Source organism: Manihot esculenta, chromosome 4 (assembly GCF_001659605.2).
Source record: "Manihot esculenta cultivar AM560-2 chromosome 4, M.esculenta_v8, whole genome shotgun sequence".
NCBI lineage: Eukaryota > Viridiplantae > Streptophyta > Magnoliopsida > Malpighiales > Euphorbiaceae > Manihot > Manihot esculenta.
Genome location: NC_035164.2, coordinates 13,595,238 through 13,617,689, shown reverse-complemented (window position 1 = coordinate 13,617,689; position 22,452 = coordinate 13,595,238). Strand labels below are relative to the sequence as shown.

The 22,452-nt window shown below is 29.6% G+C and overlaps 2 protein-coding genes across 2 annotated transcripts; both read right to left on the bottom strand.

The window, feature by feature from the left end:
• Positions 1-12,822: 12,822 nt before the first annotated feature.
• On the bottom strand, positions 12,823-13,426 carry LOC110607910. Its single transcript, XM_021747073.1, has 2 exons — positions 13,388-13,426; positions 12,823-13,302 (listed from the first exon to the last, which is right to left on the bottom strand). The coding sequence occupies exons 1-2, from the start codon at positions 13,424-13,426 to the stop codon at positions 12,823-12,825; spliced, it is 519 nt and encodes a 172-aa protein (XP_021602765.1).
• A 968-nt stretch (positions 13,427-14,394) lies between these two features.
• Positions 14,395-14,941, bottom strand: LOC110607911. The gene is made up of 2 exons (XM_021747074.2): positions 14,762-14,941; positions 14,395-14,671 (listed from the first exon to the last, which is right to left on the bottom strand). Exons 1-2 carry the CDS (start codon positions 14,912-14,914, stop codon positions 14,516-14,518), a joined length of 309 nt encoding a protein of 102 aa, XP_021602766.1. The 5' UTR covers positions 14,915-14,941; the 3' UTR covers positions 14,395-14,515.
• Between the last annotated feature and the right edge of the window lie 7,511 nt (positions 14,942-22,452).

The following is a 22,452-nucleotide window of genomic DNA, read 5'->3' as shown; positions in this document are numbered from 1 at the left end:
GTACCCAAAATATTATACTCATACATTATAAAAAAATATAATAATTATTAGAAATTATTTATTCCAATATTTAATCAAAATAAAACTTGTTTAATTTGTTTAACGTTAAGAACATTAAAAAAGAAATGATTGGATGTAAAATAAACGACAGTGTCTTTCTTACCCTAAAATATTATACTCATAAATTATGAACAAAATATAATAATTATTAATAATTATTTATTCAAATATTTAAATAAAATAAAACTTCAATTGTTTACTTTAATTAGTTTAAAGTCTAACATTAAAAAAGAAATAATGTGGCGCAAAATAAACGATATCGCCTTTCTTACCCCAAAATATTATACTCATATATTATAAACAAAATTGTTATTCATTAGTAATCATTTATTTAGATATTCAATTAAAAGAAAATTTAAATTGTTTACTTTAATTAGTTTAAAGTCAAGAACATTAAAAAAAAAATAATAGGGCGCCAAATAAACGACATTGCCTAAACATTAAAAAAGAAATGATGGGTGCACAATAAATAACAATGCCTTTCTTACCCCAAAATAACATACTCATACATTATAAACAAAATTCTTATTCATTAGTAGTAATTTATTCAAATATTCAATTAAAATAAAAGACAGTGTCTTGCTTATGCAAAAATATTATACTTATATATTATAAACAAACTTGTTATCTATTAGGAATCAATTATTTAAATGTTCAATTAAAATAAAACTTTAATTGTTGACTTTAATTAGTTTAAAGTCAAAAACATTAAAAAAAAAAACGATGAGACGCAAAATAAACGACATATTATACTCAAACATTATAAAAAAAATTGTTATTCATTAGTAATCATTTATTCAAATATTCAATTAAAATAAAAGTTTAATTGTTTACTTTAATTAGTTTAAAGCCAAGAACATCAAAAAAAGAAACAATGGGCAAAAAATAAATGACAGTGCCTAAACATTAAAAAAGAAATATTAGACGCAAAATAAATAACAATGCCTTTCTTACTCCAAAATATTATGCTTATACATTATAAACAAACTTGTTATCAATTGGTAATCATTTATTTAAATGTTCAATGAATATAAAATTTAAATTGTTTACTTTAATTAGTTTAAAGTCAAGAACATTAAAAAAGAAACGATGGGGCTCAAAATAAACAATAGTGATTTTCTTACCCAAAATATTATACTCATACATTATAAAAAAATATAATAATTATTAGTAATTATTTATTCCAATATTTAATCAAAATAAAACTTTGTTTAATTTGTTTAACGTTAAGAACATTAAAAAAGAAACGATTGGGTGCAAAATAAATGACAGTGTCTTTCTTACCCCAAAATATTATACTCATACATTATGAACAAAATATAATAATTATTAGTAATTATTTATTCAAATATTTAAATAAAATAAAACTTCAATTGTTCACTTTAATTAGTTTAAAGTCTAACATTAAAAAAGAAATAATGTGGCGCAAAATAAACGACATCGCCTTTCTTACCCCAAAATATTATACTCATACATTATTAAAAAAATTGTTATTTATGGGTAATCATTTATTCAAATGTTCAATTAAAATAAAACTTTAATTGTTCACTTTAATTAGTTTAAAGTCAAAAACATTAAAAAAGAAACGATAAGACGCAAAATAAACGACATATTATACTCAAATATTACAAAAAAAATTGTTATTCATTAGTAATCATTTATTCAAATATTCAATTAAAATAAAAGTTTAATTGTTTACTTTATTTAGTTTAAAGCCAAGAACATCAAAAAAAGAAACAATGGGCGAAAAGTAAATGACAGTGCCTGAACATTAAAAAAGGAATATTAGACGCAAAATAAATAACAGTGCTTTTCTTACACCAAAATATTATACTTATACATTATAAACAAACTTGTTATCTATTGGTAATCATTTATTCAAATGTTCAATGAAAAAAAAACTTAAATTGTTTACTTTAATTAGTTTAAAGTCAAGAACATTAAAAAAGAAACGATGGGGCTCAAAATAAACAACAGTGACTTTCTTACCCAAAATATTATACTCATAGATTATAAAAAAATATAATAATTATTAGTAATTATTTATTCCAATATTTAATCAAAATAAAACTTTGTTTAATTTGTTTAACGTTAAGAACATTAAAAAAGAAACGATTGGGTGCAAAATAAACGACAATGTCTTTCTTACCCCAAAATATTATACTCATACATTATGAACAAAATATAATAATTATTAGTAATTATTTATTCAAATATTTAAATAAAATAAAATTTCAATTGTTCACTTTAATTAGTTTAAAGTCTAACATTAAAAAAGAAATAATGTGGCGCAAAATAAATGACATCGCCTTTCTTACCCCAAAATATTATACTCATACATTATTAACAAAATTGTTATTTATTGGTAATCATTTATTCAAATGTTCAATTAAAATAAAACTTTAATTGTTCACTTTAATTAGTTTAAAATCTGGAACATTATAAAATAAACTATTAGGCGCAAAATAAACAACAATGCCTTTCTTACCCAAAATAATATACTCATACATTATAAACAAAATTGTTATTCATTAGTAGTAATTTATTCAAATATTAAATTAAAATAAAAGACAGTGTCTTGCTTATGCAAAAATATTATACTTATACATTATAAACAAACTTGTTATCTATTAGAAATCAATTATTTAAATGTTCAATTAAAATAAAACTTTAATTATTGACTTTAATTAGTTTAAAGTCAAAAACATTAAAAAGGAAACGATGAGACGCAAAATAAACGACATATTATACTCAAAGATTACAAAAAAAATTGTTATTCATTAGTAATCATTTATTCAAATATTCAATTAAAATAAAAGTTTAATTGTTTACTTTAATTAGTTTAAAGCCAAGAACATTAAAAAAAGAAACAATGGGCAAAAAATAAATGACAGTGCCTGAACATTAAAAAAGAAATATTAGATGCAAAATAAATAACAGTGCCTTTCTTACATCAAAATATTATACTTATACATTATAAACAAACTTCTTATCTATTGGTAATCATTTATTCAAATGTTCAATGAAAATAAAACTTAAATTGTTTACTTTAATTAGTTTAAAGTCAAGAACATTAAAAAGAAACGATGGGCTCAAAATATTATACTCATACATTATAAAAAAATATAATAATTATTAGTAATTATTTATTCCAATATTTAATCAAAATAAAACTTGTTTAATTTCTTTAACATTAGGAACATTAAAAAAGAAACGATTGGGTGCCAAATAAAGGACAGTGCCTTTCTTACCCCAAAATATTATACTCATACATTATGAACAAAATATAATAATTATTAGTAATTATTTATTCAAATATTTAAACAAAATAAAACTTCAATTGTTCACTTTAATTAGTTTAAAGTCTAACATTAAAAAAGAAATAATGTGGCGCAAAATAAACGACAAAGCCTTTCTTGCCCCAAAATATTATACTCATATATTATAAACAAAATTGTTATTCATTAGTAATCATTTATTCAGATATTCAATTAAAATAAAATTGAAATTGTTTACTTTAATTAGTTTAAAGTCAAGAACATTAAAAAAAAGTAATAGGGCGCCAAATAAACGACAGTGCCTAAACATTAAAAAAGAAATGATGGGTGCAAAATAAATAACAATGCCTTTCTTACCCCAAAATATTATACATATACATAATAAACAAACTTGTTATCTATTGGTAATCATTTATTCAAATGTTCAATGAAAATAAAACTTAAATTGTTTACTTTAATTAATTTAAAGTCAAGAACATTAAAAAAGAAACGATGGGGCTCAAAATAAACAAAAGTGACTTTCTTACCCAAAATATTATACTCATACGTTATAAAAAAGTATAATAATTATTAGTAATTATTTATTCCAATATTTAATTAAAATAAACCTTGTTTAATTTGTTTAACGTTAAGAACATTAAAAAAGAAACGATTGGGTGCAAAATAAACGACAGTGCCTTTCTTACCCTAAAATATTATACTCATATATTATGAACAAAATATAATAATTATTAGTAATTATTTATTCAAATATTTAAATAAAATAAAACTTCAATTGTTAACTTTAATTATTTTAAAGTCTAACATTAAAAAAGAAATAATGTGGCGCAAAATAAACGAAATCGCCTTTCTTACCCCAAAATATTATACTCATATATTATAAACAAAATTGTTATTTATTAGTAATCATTTATTCAAATATTTAATTAAAATAAAAGTTTAATTGTTTACTTTAATTAGTTTAAAGCCAAGAACATCAAAAAAAGAAACAATGGGCACAAAATAAATTAAAGTGCCTGAACATTAAAAAAAGAAATATTAGACGCAAAATAAATAACAATGCCTTTCTTACTCCAAAATATTATACTTATACATTATAAACAAACTTGTTATCTATTGATAATCATTTATTCAAATGTTCAATGAAAAGAAAATTTAAATTGTTTACTTTAATTTGTTTAAAGTCAAGAACATTAAAAAAGAAACGATGGGGCTCAAAATAAACAATAGTGACTTTCGTACCCAAAATATTATACTCATACATTATAAAAAAATATAATAATTATTAGAAATTATTTATTCCAATATTTAATCAAAATAAAACTTGTTTAATTTGTTTAACGTTAAGAACATTAAAAAAGAAATGATTGGATGTAAAATAAACGACAGTGTCTTTCTTACCCTAAAATATTATACTCATAAATTATGAACAAAATATAATAATTATTAATAATTATTTATTCAAATATTTAAATAAAATAAAACTTCAATTGTTTACTTTAATTAGTTTAAAGTCTAACATTAAAAAAGAAATAATGTGGCGCAAAATAAACGATATCGCCTTTCTTACCCCAAAATATTATACTCATATATTATAAACAAAATTGTTATTCATTAGTAATCATTTATTCAGATATTCAATTAAAAGAAAATTTAAATTGTTTACTTTAATTAGTTTAAAGTCAAGAACATTAAAAAAAAAATAATAGGGCGCCATATAAACGACATTGCCTAAACATTAAAAAAGAAATGATGGGTGCACAATAAATAACAATGCCTTTCTTACCCCAAAATAACATACTCATACATTATAAACAAAATTCTTATTCATTAGTAGTAATTTATTCAAATATTCAATTAAAATAAAAGACAGTGTCTTGCTTATGCAAAAATATTATACTTATATATTATAAACAAACTTGTTATCTATTAGGAATCAATTATTTAAATGTTCAATTAAAATAAAACTTTAATTGTTGACTTTAATTAGTTTAAAGTCAAAAACATTAAAAAAAAAAACGATGAGACGCAAAATAAACGACATATTATACTCAAACATTATAAAAAAATTGTTATTCATTAGTAATCATTTATTCAAATATTCAATTAAAATAAAAGTTTAATTGTTTACTTTAATTAGTTTAAAGCCAAGAACATCAAAAAAAGAAACAATGGGCAAAAAATAAATGACAGTGCCTAAACATTAAAAAAGAAATATTAGACGCAAAATAAATAACAATGCCTTTCTTACTCCAAAATATTATGCTTATACATTATAAACAAACTTGTTATCAATTGGTAATCATTTATTTAAATGTTCAATGAATATAAACTTTAAATTGTTTACTTTAATTAGTTTAAAGTCAAGAACATTAAAAAAGAAACGATGGGGCTCAAAATAAACAATAGTGATTTTCTTACCCAAAATATTATACTCATACATTATAAAAAAATATAATAATTATTAGTAATTATTTATTCCAATATTTAATCAAAATAAAACTTTGTTTAATTTGTTTAACGTTAAGAACATTAAAAAAGAAACGATTGGGTGCAAAATAAATGACAGTGTCTTTCTTACCCCAAAATATTATACTCATACATTATGAACAAAATATAATAATTATTAGTAATTACTTATTCAAATATTTAAATAAAATAAAACTTCAATTGTTCACTTTAATTAGTTTAAAGTCTAACATTAAAAAAGAAATAATGTGGCGCAAAATAAACGACATCGCCTTTCTTACCCCAAAATATTATACTCATACATTATTAAAAAAATTGTTATTTATGGGTAATCATTTATTCAAATGTTCAATTAAAATAAAACTTTAATTGTTCACTTTAATTAGTTTAAAGTCAAAAACATTAAAAAAGAAACGATAAGACGCAAAATAAACGACATATTATACTCAAATATTACAAAAAAAATTGTTATTCATTAGTAATCATTTATTCAAATATTCAATTAAAATAAAAGTTTAATTGTTTACTTTATTTAGTTTAAAGCCAAGAACATCAAAAAAAGAAACAATGGGCGAAAAGTAAATGACAGTGCCTGAACATTAAAAAAGGAATATTAGACGCAAAATAAATAACAGTGCTTTTCTTACACCAAAATATTATACTTATACATTATAAACAAACTTGTTATCTATTGGTAATCATTTATTCAAATGTTCAATGAAAAAAAAACTTAAATTGTTTACTTTAATTAGTTTAAAGTCAAGAACATTAAAAAAGAAACGATGGGGCTCAAAATAAACAACAGTGACTTTCTTACCCAAAATATTATACTCATAGATTATAAAAAAATATAATAATTATTAGTAATTATTTATTCCAATATTTAATCAAAATAAAACTTTGTTTAATTTGTTTAACGTTAAGAACATTAAAAAAGAAACGATTGGGTGCAAAATAAACGACAATGTCTTTCTTACCCCAAAATATTATACTCATACATTATGAACAAAATATAATAATTATTAGTAATTATTTATTCAAATATTTAAATAAAATAAAATTTCAATTGTTCACTTTAATTAGTTTAAAGTCTAACATTAAAAAAGAAATAATGTGGCGCAAAATAAATGACATCGCCTTTCTTACCCCAAAATATTATACTCATACATTATTAACAAAATTGTTATTTATTGGTAATCATTTATTCAAATGTTCAATTAAAATAAAACTTTAATTGTTCACTTTAATTAGTTTAAAGTCAAAAACATTAAAAAAGAAACGATGAGATGCAAAATAAACGACATATTATACTCAAATATTATAAAAAAAATTGTTATTCATTAGTAATCATTTATTCAAATATTCAATTAAAATAAAAGTTTAATTGTTTACTTTAATTAGTTTAAAGCCAAGAACATCAAAAAAAGAAACAATGGGCACAAAATAAATTAAAGTGCCTGAACATTAAAAAAAGAAATATTAGACGCAAAATAAATAACAATGTCTTTCTTACTCCAAAATATTATACTTATACATTATAAACAAACTTGTTATCTATTGATAATCATTTATTCAAATGTTCAATGAAAAGAAAATTTAAATTGTTTACTTTAATTTGTTTAAAGTCAAGAACATTAAAAAAGAAACGATGGGGCTCAAAATAAACAATAGTGACTTTCGTACCCAAAATATTATACTCATACATTATAAAAAAATATAATAATTATTAGAAATTATTTATTCCAATATTTAATCAAAATAAAACTTGTTTAATTTGTTTAACGTTAAGAACATTAAAAAAGAAATGATTGGATGTAAAATAAACGACAGTGTCTTTCTTACCCTAAAATATTATACTCATAAATTATGAACAAAATATAATAATTATTAATAATTATTTATTCAAATATTTAAATAAAATAAAACTTCAATTGTTTACTTTAATTAGTTTAAAGTCTAACATTAAAAAAGAAATAATGTGGCGCAAAATAAACGATATCGCCTTTCTTACCCCAAAATATTATACTCATATATTATAAACAAAATTGTTATTCATTAGTAATCATTTATTCAGATATTCAATTAAAAGAAAATTTAAATTGTTTACTTTAATTAGTTTAAAGTCAAGAACATTAAAAAAAATAATAGGGCGCCAAATAAACGACATTGCCTAAACATTAAAAAAGAAATGATGGGTGCACAATAAATAACAATGCCTTTCTTACCCCAAAATAACATACTCATACATTATAAACAAAATTCTTATTCATTAGTAGTAATTTATTCAAATATTCAATTAAAATAAAAGACAGTGTCTTGCTTATGCAAAAATATTATACTTATATATTATAAACAAACTTGTTATCTATTAGGAATCAATTATTTAAATGTTCAATTAAAATAAAACTTTAATTGTTGACTTTAATTAGTTTAAAGTCAAAAACATTAAAAAAAAAACGATGAGACGCAAAATAAACGACATATTATACTCAAACATTATAAAAAAAATTGTTATTCATTAGTAATCATTTATTCAAATATTCAATTAAAATAAAAGTTTAATTGTTTACTTTAATTAGTTTAAAGCCAAGAACATCAAAAAAAGAAACAATGGGCAAAAAATAAATGACAGTGCCTAAACATTAAAAAAGAAATATTAGACGCAAAATAAATAACAATGCCTTTCTTACTCCAAAATATTATGCTTATACATTATAAACAAACTTGTTATCAATTGGTAATCATTTATTTAAATGTTCAATGAATATAAAATTTAAATTGTTTACTTTAATTAGTTTAAAGTCAAGAACATTAAAAAAGAAACGATGGGGCTCAAAATAAACAATAGTGATTTTCTTACCCAAAATATTATACTCATACATTATAAAAAAATATAATAATTATTAGTAATTATTTATTCCAATATTTAATCAAAATAAAACTTTGTTTAATTTGTTTAACGTTAAGAACATTAAAAAAGAAACGATTGGGTGCAAAATAAATGACAGTGTCTTTCTTACCCCAAAATATTATACTCATACATTATGAACAAAATATAATAATTATTAGTAATTATTTATTCAAATATTTAAATAAAATAAAACTTCAATTGTTCACTTTAATTAGTTTAAAGTCTAACATTAAAAAAGAAATAATGTGGCGCAAAATAAACGACATCGCCTTTCTTACCCCAAAATATTATACTCATACATTATTAAAAAAATTGTTATTTATGGGTAATCATTTATTCAAATGTTCAATTAAAATAAAACTTTAATTGTTCACTTTAATTAGTTTAAAGTCAAAAACATTAAAAAAGAAACGATAAGACGCAAAATAAACGACATATTATACTCAAATATTACAAAAAAAATTGTTATTCATTAGTAATCATTTATTCAAATATTCAATTAAAATAAAAGTTTAATTGTTTACTTTATTTAGTTTAAAGCCAAGAACATCAAAAAAAGAAACAATGGGCGAAAAGTAAATGACAGTGCCTGAACATTAAAAAAGGAATATTAGACGCAAAATAAATAACAGTGCTTTTCTTACACCAAAATATTATACTTATACATTATAAACAAACTTGTTATCTATTGGTAATCATTTATTCAAATGTTCAATGAAAAAAAACTTAAATTGTTTACTTTAATTAGTTTAAAGTCAAGAACATTAAAAAAGAAACGATGGGGCTCAAAATAAACAACAGTGACTTTCTTACCCAAAATATTATACTCATAGATTATAAAAAAATATAATAATTATTAGTAATTATTTATTCCAATATTTAATCAAAATAAAACTTTGTTTAATTTGTTTAACGTTAAGAACATTAAAAAAGAAACGATTGGGTGCAAAATAAACGACAATGTCTTTCTTACCCCAAAATATTATACTCATACATTATGAACAAAATATAATAATTATTAGTAATTATTTATTCAAATATTTAAATAAAATAAAATTTCAATTGTTCACTTTAATTAGTTTAAAGTCTAACATTAAAAAAGAAATAATGTGGCGCAAAATAAATGACATCGCCTTTCTTACCCCAAAATATTATACTCATACATTATTAACAAAATTGTTATTTATTGGTAATCATTTATTCAAATGTTCAATTAAAATAAAACTTTAATTGTTCACTTTAATTAGTTTAAAGTCAAAACATTAAAAAAGAAACGATGAGATGCAAAATAAACGACATATTATACTCAAATATTATAAAAAAATTGTTATTCATTAGTAATCATTTATTCAAATATTCAATTAAAATAAAAGTTTAATTGTTTACTTTATTTAGTTTAAAGCCAAGAACATCAAAAAAAGAAACAATGGGTAAAAAGTAAATGACAGTGCCTGAACATTAAAAAAGGAATATTAGACGCAAAATAAATAATAGTGCTTTTCTTACACCAAAATATTATACTTATACATTATAAACAAACTTGTTATCTATTGGTAATCATTTATTCAAATGTTCAATGAAAATAAAACTTAAATTATTTACTTTAATTAGTTTAAAGTCAAGAACATTAAAAAAGAAACGATGGGGCTCAAAATAAACAACAGTGACTTTCTTACCCAAAATATTATACTCATATATTATAAAAAAGTATAATAATTATTAGTAATTATTTATTCCAATATTTAATCAAAATAAAACTTGTTTAATTTGTTTAAGGTTAAGAACATTAAAAAAGAAACGATTTGGTGCAAAATAAACGACAGTGCCTTTCTTATCCCAAAATATTATACTCATACATTATGAACAAAATATAATAATTATTAGTAATTATTTATTCAAATATTTAAATAAAATAAAACTTCAATTGTTCACTTTAATTAGTTTAAAGTCTAACATTAAAAAAGAAATAATGTGGCGCAAAATAAACAACATCGCTTTTCTTACCCCAAAATATTATACTCATATATTATAAACAAAATTGTTATTCATTAGTAATCATTTATTCAGATATTCAATTAAAATAAAATTTAAATTGTTGACTTTAATTAGTTTAAAGTCAAGAACATTAAAAAAAAAAAATAATAGGGCGGCAAATAAACGATAGTGCCTAAACATTAAAAAAGAAATGATGGGTGCAAAATAAATAACAATGCCTTTCTTATCCCAAAATATTATACATATACATAATAAACAAACTTGTTATCTATTGGTAATCATTTATTCAAATGTTCAATTAAAATAAAATTTTATTTGTTCACTTTAATTAGTTTAAAATCAGGAACATTAAAAAAGAAACCATTAGGCGCAAAATAAACGACAATGCCTTTCTTACCCCAAAATAATATATTCATACATTATAAACAAAATTATTATTTATTAGTAGTAATTTAGTAAAATATTCAATTAAAATAAATGACCGTGCCTTACTTATCCTAAAATATTTTACTTATACATTATAAACAAACTTGTTATCTATTAGAAATCAATTATTTAAATGTTCAATTAAAATAAAACTTGAATTGTTGACTTTAATTAGTTTAAAGTCAAAAACATTAAAAAAGAAATGATGAGACACAAAATAAACGACATATTATACTCAAACATTACAAAAAAAGTTGTTATTCATTAGTAATCATTTATTCAAATATTCAATTAAAATAAAAGTTCTATTGTTTACTTTAATTAGTTTAAAGCCGAGAACATCAAAAAAAGAAACAATTGGCACAAAATAAATGAAAGTGCCTGAACATTAAAAAAGAAATATTACACGCAAAATAAATAACAGTGCCTTTCTTACTCCAAAATATTATACTTATGCATTATAAACAAACTTGTTATCTATTGGTAATCATTTATTCAAATGTTCAATGAAAATAAAACTTAAATTGTTTACTTTAATTAGTTTAAAGTCAAGAACATTAAAAAAGAAACGATGGGCTCAAAATAAACAACAGTGACTTTCTTACCCCAAAATATTATACTCATACATTATAAAAAAATATAATAATTATTAGTAATTATTTATTCAAATATTTAATTAAATTAAAACTTGTTTAATTAGTTTAACGTTGAGAACATTAAAAAAGGAACGATTGGGCGCAAAATAAACGATAGTGCCTTTCTTACCCCAAAATTTTATACTCATACATTATGAATAAAATATAATAATTATTAGTAATTATTTATTCAACTATTTAATTAAAATAAAACTTGTTTAATTAGTTTAACGTTAAGAACATTAAAAATGAAACGATTGCACTACAAGATTTTGCAAAATCACCAACGGAAATTTCCGTTGGTGAGCGTTGAAGATCCGTTAGTGATCTTTTTCACTAACGGATCTGTGACGGATTAAATCCGTCAGGAAAATCCTCGTTGGTAAATAATTTACTAACGAAAATTTGTACCCGTTAGTGACAGTGACGGATCACCAACGAAATTTTCCGTTGGTGACAATGACGGATCACCAACGGACATTCCGTTGGTGACAGTGACGGATCACCAACGGACATTCCGTTGGTGACAGTGACGGATCACCAACGGACATTCCGTTGGTGCCAGTGACAGATCACCAACGGAATTTTCCGTTGGTGACAGTGACGGATCACCAACGAAAAATTCCGTTGGTGACAGTGACGGATCACCAACGGAATTTTCCGTTGGTGATAGTGACGGATGTTTGGTTACTAATCCGTTAGTGATTAAAAATGACAGAATTGCACACCCCTACCCCTGTAACTGTACATATACATCCATTTGTAACCTGTACATTCATATACATCCACATCCACATTCATATACATCCATATCCACATCCACATTCATATACATCCACATCCATCTGTACCCTGTACACTCATATACATCCATCTGTACCTGTACCCTGTACATTCATATACATCCATTTGTATATTCATATAATAATAATACTATAAACGGACAAAACTAAATTACTCATTAAAATATATTTAAAACGTAAAGAATTTGTACTACAATTATATTTTGAAATAAAAATTATCAACTGGTCATAACAAAATGTACATACTAAACTAAACTAGCTAGCTCATCATCTGTATCATCATCACTATCTGTATAATGATCACCAATGACAGGAGCACCCTCACGCCGCTGCTGTGGAGACGGAGCTGGAGGTGCCGTAGGACCAGATGTCTGAGTGGATGTCCCAATACCCTGTTGTGCCATCATCCTATGCATAATCGTCTGCAACTCGTCCAACCTTGTGGTAATTCGACTATTCTCTGTCTTTAGTCGATCAATTTTATTCTGCATCCTGTTCATTGTTTCAACTGTAGGAGGATCCACTGGGGGTGCAGACGTGTATGATGCAGAACAATGAGATGGCTCATGAAAATATGCTGAGGCCTGGGACCCTAACCCATAAACTCGACTCTTTTTCTGTCCATCAACCGCTTCGTAGTACAGTTGGGCCTCATTTATGGGCGTCGACTCATTGCTTCCCTCCTGTTGATGTGTAGCAGCCTCCTTCAGTTGTACGTATTTATCCTGCATTATAAATTTAAAGTAACATATAAGTAAAACAATTTAAGTCAATCAAAATTGTTAATAACTATATTTAAGATGAACTTACATAAATAGCTTTTGATCTCGCATCAACAAACTCCTCCATCCCCTTTCTCTTATGGCCTCAAAAAGCTCATGAGGATGTGGTTCTCTGCCTAGTCTTTCCCTCTGTTACCAATTATAAGAATTGTAGCATTTGTCATTGAACTAAAATATTTATAAGAAGATAATTATAAAATAAAAGTTTTAACAAATACCATCCTCCGCTGGTGGGTGTACTGTGAAACAGAACCGCATGCGTGCCTGGAAATGCCAGATCCTGAACCTCCAGCCTCACTGCGCCTATTGGCAGAAAACTTCTCACACTTCTCTTTGTATTCAGAAGTGTTCCAAGTTTTCTGCCACTTCCTCAAAATAGAATCAGGGGTTGCAAGATTCTTCGCCTTTCCTTTCCGGATTTCCCACATTAAGCCCCTGTATCGCTCAGCTGCCTTTTTCTGCCAGGCAATTTTTACCAAGCTGTCAATTGCTTGGTCCCATAGGAAGTATTTCTGCAAAAAGAATACATTTTATGAGTAGATAGTAATTAAACAGTTCATAAATAGATGACAAACTGCTAAGTTAATTATGCTTCACCTTGAATTCCTGCCAATAAAACTCCTTAGTTTCATTGGGCACAGTCTTCCAACAGTGGCCTTCCTCGACCAATCTTTCTTTCACTATCAGAGTTATCCTGTGGCTGCACATCTCCGACGGATGCAAACTACATGAACAATGGTGAGTAAGTAAATGGTAACATTTAAAATAATGTAAATTAATAAACAATTAATTATTACTTGTTGTTAATGAGTGAAATAGTCTGTCGGAATGACTGTGTTCCGCCTAAAGCAGTGGTCGATGCAGCTGATGCTGGAGCAGATGCAGGAGCAGATGATGGAGTAGATGCTGATGCAGATCCTGTCCCTCTAGCGGATGCAGTACCAGAAGGGGATGCAGAATGAGGTGAATGTGTATGTGATACCGCTGGTCGTGGAGCTGCAGTAGGGTGGTGAGGATGTAAACTGTGACGGTGAGGATGTAAACTGTGACGGTGAGGTGGTGGAAGGGGACGGGGAAGCTGTGCATCGGCAGATGGTGGAACTGGTGTATATGATCAATCTCTATGAGATGGCTGTACACTGGATGCAAGTGGTACTCATATCTGAAGTTCCGTATCCCCAAGTCCCGTCGGTGCTCGTGGTATATGCGCCTCATGCTCTTGTCCGTCATCTGTATTCGCGTCCTCTTGACTTGCACTTGCAGGAAGTTGAACCGGTCCTCTCGGCTTGCTAACCCTTCCACGTCCCCTCATCTGTGAATAAACAAAAAATGTCATTGTCAAAAATAATATAAAGTTCATAAACATTATATTAAATATATACAAATGTATTAAGGTACTCACTGAGTAATAAATGAAATATACAACTCCAAACTTCTTTAGTATATAGATGAATTTAGTCTGATTCATATGAATTGTACTCATTATCACCGTCTGCATCTGCATCAGAATCAGGGTCACTAAGGAATTCGTCTTCCTCTGTCGAAACGTCATCATGAATCTCAGTCATTCCTCCGCTAGAATCATTCAGGCAGTGTTATTGATTAATATCATCGCTATTTACTTCAGCATAATCTATGTCATCTTCTTGAAAAGGTTCATATGTCTTTGAAGACGTTTGAGATACTTCAACAACGGGTCTACCTTTAACTTTCACCACAGCCCACCAATCATTTTTGTCACGACGCTTGCTCGGGTATGAAGCATAAACGACTTGTGTAGCCTGAGAGGCCAATACAAATGGCTTGTACTTACTATATCTACGCTTATTGTTAATATCAATAATTCTATACTGTCTATGCACCTTGGTGCTCATACTTGGTGTTGGATCAAACCAGTCACATTTGAAAAGTACAGTCCGCTTAATTGGTAGCCCTGGATACTCCAATCATAACACCTCGACCAACTGTCCATAGTAGTCACTCTCTTCAGAACTGTAATTACTCCCTTTTATACATACACCAAAATTCATTGAGCTACTACTTGAACTTCCATTGATTGTGTTGAATTTACATCCATTAACACAATACCCATTAAAAGTGGTGACACTTCTGAGTGGTGACACTTCTGAGTGGTCCCTTTGCCACATCTTGTATAAGCTGATTTTGTACATTGTTTGGCAATTCATGGGCATACTTGTAAAACCATTTGACAAAGTCTCTCTCTAGTTTTTCATCAACAGCTGCATCTGTGATATTTGGTTGTGTCGACTTTACTCGCTCCACATAAATGCTATACATACAAAGAAACAAGTAATGTTTAACAATAATGTACAATATAAGAGGTATTAGACTATCAATATAACTACCAATACTTACTCAATATATGTTTTAACCTCTGGACAATTTAATAGAATATATGTTTGAGCAGCTTGGATTTCATCTTCAGTCATATATCTGGATTTTCCTTTTCTGATAGTTCTACTTGTGGATTTGAATATGCTTAATTTACCCGATATGTCATCATCAGAGACAAATTCATGCAAGTTGCGTGGAACCTTTCGATGTCTGGTCATTACATGTGCTTCAAAGTAATGAGCAGAAAATGCACTTGCTTCTTCTACCAAGTAAGCATTGCATATTGAACCTTCAACCCTTGCTTTATTTTTAACATTGTTCTTTAACTTTCTCAAGTACCTAGTGTGTGGAAACAAAAATTATATATGCATACTAAGTAATTCATCATGCTAAGGAGTGCGAGTAAATAATTAATACGTGTACCTCTCAAATGGGTACATCCACCGATATTGTACTGGTCCTGCAATTAATGCCTCATATGCAAGGTGTACTGGTAAATGTTCCATTGAATCAAACAGACTTGGAGGAAAAACTCGTTCAAGCTTACAAAGGATCACAGGAATTTGTTCATTTAACCGTTGCATGTCCCCATTAGTAAGTGTAGTTGAGGTGAGTTCTCTAAAGAAATTGCTAAGCTCTGTTATTGGTTGCCAAACATTATTTGGTAAGAACTCTCTGAGAGCTATAGGAAGAATTCGTTGCATGAAAACATGACAGTCGTGGCTTTTCATACCAAAAAGTCTAAGCTTCCGACTATCAACACATCTCCCTAGATTGGAAACAAATCTGTCAGGGAATTTGAGTGTTTTAAGCCAATCACACAGTATCATCTTCGATTGGTTATCCAAACAATAACATGCTTTTGGATATTTCCCGCTAATTGGATCTTTCTTCAATTCTGGTCTCCTGCAAATTTCATTTAAATCTTCCCTTGATTTTATATTGTCTTTTGTCTTCCCCTCCACATTCATAACTGTATTAAAAATATTTTCAAATACATTCTTTTCAATGTGCATTACATCAAGATTGTGGCGAATCATATTTGAAGACCAATATGGCAAATCCCATAATATGCTCCGCTTACGCCAACCAGTTCTCTTTGAAAGCCGACAATTTATTTCATGACTGTCAATGTCTATAACTCGCCTTAACCCAATTTGCTCAATTTCTTTTAGCAAGTATTCCCCAGTTCTAATTGGCGGCGGTGACTTCGATACACATTTGTTTTTAATAAAAGATGTCTTGTTTCGACGGAAAGGGTGGTCGTCAGGCAAGAACTTCCGATGACTATCAAACCATGTTTGTTTACCCCCCCTTCATAATGTAAATGCATCTGTGTTTTCCATACAGTAGGGACATGCAGTGCGTCCTGCTGTGCTCCACCCTGAGAGCATTGAATAAGCAGGGAAGTCACTTAGAGTCCAAATTAATGCAGCACGCATAGTAAAATTGTTCTGCTGGAAAGCATCGTAAGTATTCACAACAATTGCCCAAAGTTCTTTCAATTCTTGCACTAATGGCTGCATGTACACATCAAGCTTCTCTTTCGGATTCTTGGGACCAGGTATTATTATTGTCAGGAACATGTACTCATCTTTCATACACATACCTGGTGGCAAATTGTATGGAGTTAATATTACTGGCCATGAAGAATACTGTTGTCCAGATTGACCGAATGGTTGAAATCCATCAGTGCAAAGGCCAAGTCTGACATTTCGAGCCTCCAGTGCGAAGGTTGGATGAGTTTGGTTGAAATGCTTCCAAGCAGGAGCATCTGAACAGTGGCGCATCACCCCATCCTCAGTTGCATGGTCATTTGTGCCAAGTCATATACTTAGCTGTAACACACGACGCATAAAGTCTTTGCAAACGTGGTGTAATGGGGAAGTAATACATTTTTTTGTATGGTATTTGACTCTTCCCTTTCCCCAAGGTGTGCTTCAGGCGTTTGAACCTTTCATGTTCACAAAATTTGCATCGTGTAAGTTCTTTATCATTTTCCCAATAAATCATACAACCATTCACACAACAGTGTATCTTTTGTACAGGAAGCCCCAATCCTAGGACTAGTCTCTTTGTTGAGTAAAAGCTGTCCGTCATGACATTGTCACTCGGTAACATCTCCTTCATGAGTTCACAAATCTGATCAAAACACCGTTCTGAGAAATGATGTTCCGCCTTCAGATTTAGTAAACGTGAAACAGTTGATAACTGGGAGTGAGTTTCACATCCAGGCCATAGTTGTTGCTTAGATGCATTTAACATATCATACAGTTTCTGTGCAGCCGAGTTTGGCATCTCATATGTATCATTATGCATTACATGACAGCTTGTTGCATCCATGACCATGTCCTCAAAACGATTGAAATTTGGGTGATTAACACTGTCAGAACCATAAGACATGTATAAATCTGTATCACCATATCCGTCATGCACTTCAATTTCACCGTGCAAATACCAAACAAGGTAATTTTGCACAAAACCATGCTTCATTAAATGATATTTAACTGTATTTTCATCTTGAAAGCTACGGTTTTGGCACTTAAATCGATTACAAGGACAGCGAATCTGATCGCCATTTAAATATTCTGTGCAGGTCTTAGCCTTCTCTATAAATTCATTGATACCCTCTAAATATCTGGGATTCAGTAAACCATCTCTGAGACGGGCATACATCCAACTTCTTTCAGCATTCATATTAACTACAATAAATATGCTGATATGAAATCATAAAACTTATAAACCCTATCTTCGAACAGAGCCTGAAAACCAACAATTAAATTGTGCATTATATCTAAATGATAATCTGATAACTACATTCATTTTGGAACAAAATATTAACATAAATTTGAACTTGCCTGATATCAATGGCAGTATCTTCTACTGGAGGGGGAGGTGGCGGGGCAGTATAACCAGGTTGGTTAGGCTGTTAATGAGAAATTATAGCAATCAGTATATGTATTCAGCCCTCATCCATATCAAAAGTGCATCATGTTTGGAATATCTACCTATCCAACCACACTAAGTGTAAATTCAAACACATGCACCAAAAAAAATTTCACAATGCAATTAGTTTTCAATTCTATAGTAACTTTGAAAACTTATAAATGGGACATTCCATGTGAATATTGAACATCAATTCAAATCCAATAAATATCAAGAAAATTTTCTCTTTTTTTAGACGACTTTGAGGCCGAATTTATTTATAAATTTGCTGGAAATTGCACCTGCTGGTGCACTGGCAAGTGCACCAGCAGGTGCAATTTGAAGTGCACCTGCTGGTGCACCTGGCCAAGTGCACCAAGTGCACTTTGAAGTGCACCAAGTGCACTTTGAAGTGCACCTGCTGGTGCACCAACCAGTGCACCTGCTGGTGCACTTGGCCAAGTGCACCAGCAAGTGCAATTTGAAGTACACCTGCTGGTGCACTTGGCAAGTGCACCAGCAGGTGCAATTTGAAGTGCACCTGCACCAGCAGGTGCAATTTGAAATGCACCTACTGGTGCACTTTGAAGTGCACCTGCTGGTGCACTTCCCAAGTGCACCTGCAGGTGCAATGCCAAGTGCACCTGCTAGTGCACTTGGCCAAGTGCACCAGCAGGTGCAATTTGAAGTGCACCTGCTGGTGCACTTAGCAAGTGCACCAGCAGGTGCAATGCCAAGTGCACCTGCTGGTGCACCAACCAGTGCACCTGCTGGTGCACTTCAAATGGTGCACCTTGAAGTGCACCTGCTGGTGCATTTGGCAAGTGCACCAGCAGGTGCACCAACTAGTGCACCTGCTGGTGCACTTGGCAGGTGCAATTTGAAGTGCACCTGCTAGTGCACTTGGCCATGTGCACCTGGTGGTGCACCTGGCCAAGTGCACCTGCTGGTGCACTTGCCAAGTGCATCAGCAGGTGCAATGCCAGGTGCACCTGCTGGTGCACCAACCAGTGCACCTGCTGGTGCACTTGGCCAAGTGCACCAGTAGGTGCAATTTGAAGTATCTCACTCCCTTTCATGTTTGTAATTTGTACTTATTTTAATGGAAAATAGGGAACAAAATACAAATATTCTGACCTTTATTTCATTTGTACATTATGTATCTTAATAGTATCTCACTTCCTTTCATGTTTGTAATGGAATCAGATGAGAAAATTGCATTGTTGGGTGCAATTTCAAGTGCACCTGCTGGTGCACTTGGCAAGTGCACCAGCAGGTGCAATTTCCAGTGACACAAGATTTTTAAATGTCCATTGGCTCAAGTGGCTAGCTTACCAAAAGTAGTAGTGATCAAGCATAATTTAGCCACATTTTTATCATAATTATTGTTGCTTATTTACACATTTTTTAGTTTAATTTATGGTTTCTATCTTGTTTTTACAGAAAAGGAAAGAATTGGAAAATTGGAGAAAAAGTGCAGAAAATTGACAGAAAAGTGATTGGGTCAGTGATTTGCCCAGTGATCTGCCCAGTTCAAGCTGAAGCAGAAACCTGGAGGCAACAGGCAGAAGTGATATGGGCAGTGATTTGCCCAGGACACTCGAGGACACTGGCCAAATCACTCGCAGAAGACAGAGAGAACTGACTGGCAGAAACGTGATCAGGTCTGTGATTTGCCCAATCCCTTGAAAAAACTGGTCAAATCGCCGGGCAAATCACTTCGACAGCAGAAAATACAGCAGAGCGGGAAATTGTTCAGGAAACCGAATTTCAAGTTTTCAGAAGTCCAAATCCAACTCAATCACTACCAAAACAATTCCAAGAGCCACGAAAGAGTTTCTCACCTAAGGAATTCCAGTTGCAATTAAATTCAACATCAAAAGAGGAGTCACAAGCCAAATTAAAAAGGGATTTCAAAACCCTAGAAGGATGGAACTCTTCAACTATAAAAGGGCAACCTCCAAACCAGCAAAGATCCTCTGATCAGCAACTCAACTCGCCAGAAACTCTCCAGCATCTTCCCTTTTCTTTTCTTTTCATCTTTTGTGTATTTAGTCCACCATGAGTGGCTAAACTCCTTCTTTTCTAGTTGAAGTTGGTGAATTTCAGATTTTGTGATGAATTGGGAGATTTAATACTCCATTGTTGAACTCTTGTTTATTTCAATATTTATGCAATCTGATCTTTTCCATAATTATTACTTTGCTTTTAGAATCAATAAGGGCCCATTGCTTTTAAATTGCTTAAGTGATAAATTGTTTGAATGATTTAGGTCCGTAATTGCTTAAATTGTTTAAACTCACATTTAATCAAATTGCATGATCTAAACTTGACCACGCGGTTGGCAAGGTTAGAATTAGGTTTCTCTAAGTCTTAATGCAGTTAACGGTTGTTCGATGCTATAATGCCCCAAGGACGTTCCTTGGCAACTTGTTAACTAGTGTTTGATTAGCGAACGTTTCCTAATCAAACTAGAACTAAGGAGGAATTTGGATTGTGAGAAGCGTCTTCCACATCCAAAACTAATTTATTGGAATAAATAGGAGAGTTAAAGAATCAATGATCAATTCTAAACAATCTGAAATAAGATCCATACTTCAACTAGAAGCTTTTCTCTTATTGATTTACTCATCTTTAAATTATTGCTTTCTTTTGCTATTTAGTTTTAATTCATCAACTCAAATCCCCCTCTTTTAATTATTTGTTATTTACTCATCTTGGTTATTATTAGGAAGATCTTTAGTGTCAATTCCCTGTGGTTCGACCCTATTGCCACTATCTACAAGTTTATTGTTGATTGTTTAATAGGTTTATTTTTGACGGCTTCGACAACCGCTTATCAAAAATTGGCGCCGTTGCCGGGAAATTGATTTAAACTAATGTATTTTCCTTTTATGATCAGGGCTGATCGTAAAGAAGCTCTTCTTTACAATCCTGAAATTGAACGCACTGCCAAGACCTTACAAGCATGGCTACGGTAAGTATGTCTTTTCTCTCTTCTCAAATTTCTGAACTAACCTCTATTGTGAGAAATTATAGTCAAGCTCGACAAGTTCAACAACTTCAACAAGCACATGCATTTGAAGGATTCTATGGACAGCCAAGACATAATCCCTACCTTGACACATACAATACAGGTTGGTGAGACAATCTGAGCTATGGCTATGCTAGGACAGACCACTACCATGACTACCAAAGAGATCTGCAATATAATCCAGGTTGGAGGGACCATCCAAATTTCGGTTATGCAAGGGGAAATCAATATCCAAGCTACCAGAAAAGGAATCAAGCTCAAGCTGCACCTCAGAATTCCAATGCATCTCTTGAAGAGATTGTGAAAAATTTGGCAAATACTGTGCAGAATCTTGAGAAACAAATGGGGCAAATGGCTTCATCCTTGAACAAAATTGAATCACAAGGAAAGCTACCTTCCCAAACTGAGATAAATCCAAGACAAAATGTTAGTGCCATCACATTGAGGAGTGGAAAGGAGTTGCAAGACAATAGGGCTGAAAAATTGCAAAAACAGACCATGGAAGAAATTCTGCCAGAAAGTGATCAGGGCAGTGATTTGCCCAGTTCACTAGTAGAAACTGACCCGATCGCTGGTCAAACTGAGCTGTCCAGCAGGGATCTGCCCAAACCACCAGAGAAGGCAGAAAGTGATTTGCCCAAATCAACAGACCAGGCAGAATCAAGTCAAAGGCAGAAACAGCAACCTATGGAGAAATTCAAGGTACCTCCTCCCTTCCCAAAGAGATTTGCAAGGTCCCAAAAGGAGAAAGAGGAAAAAGAGATATTGGAGACACTTCG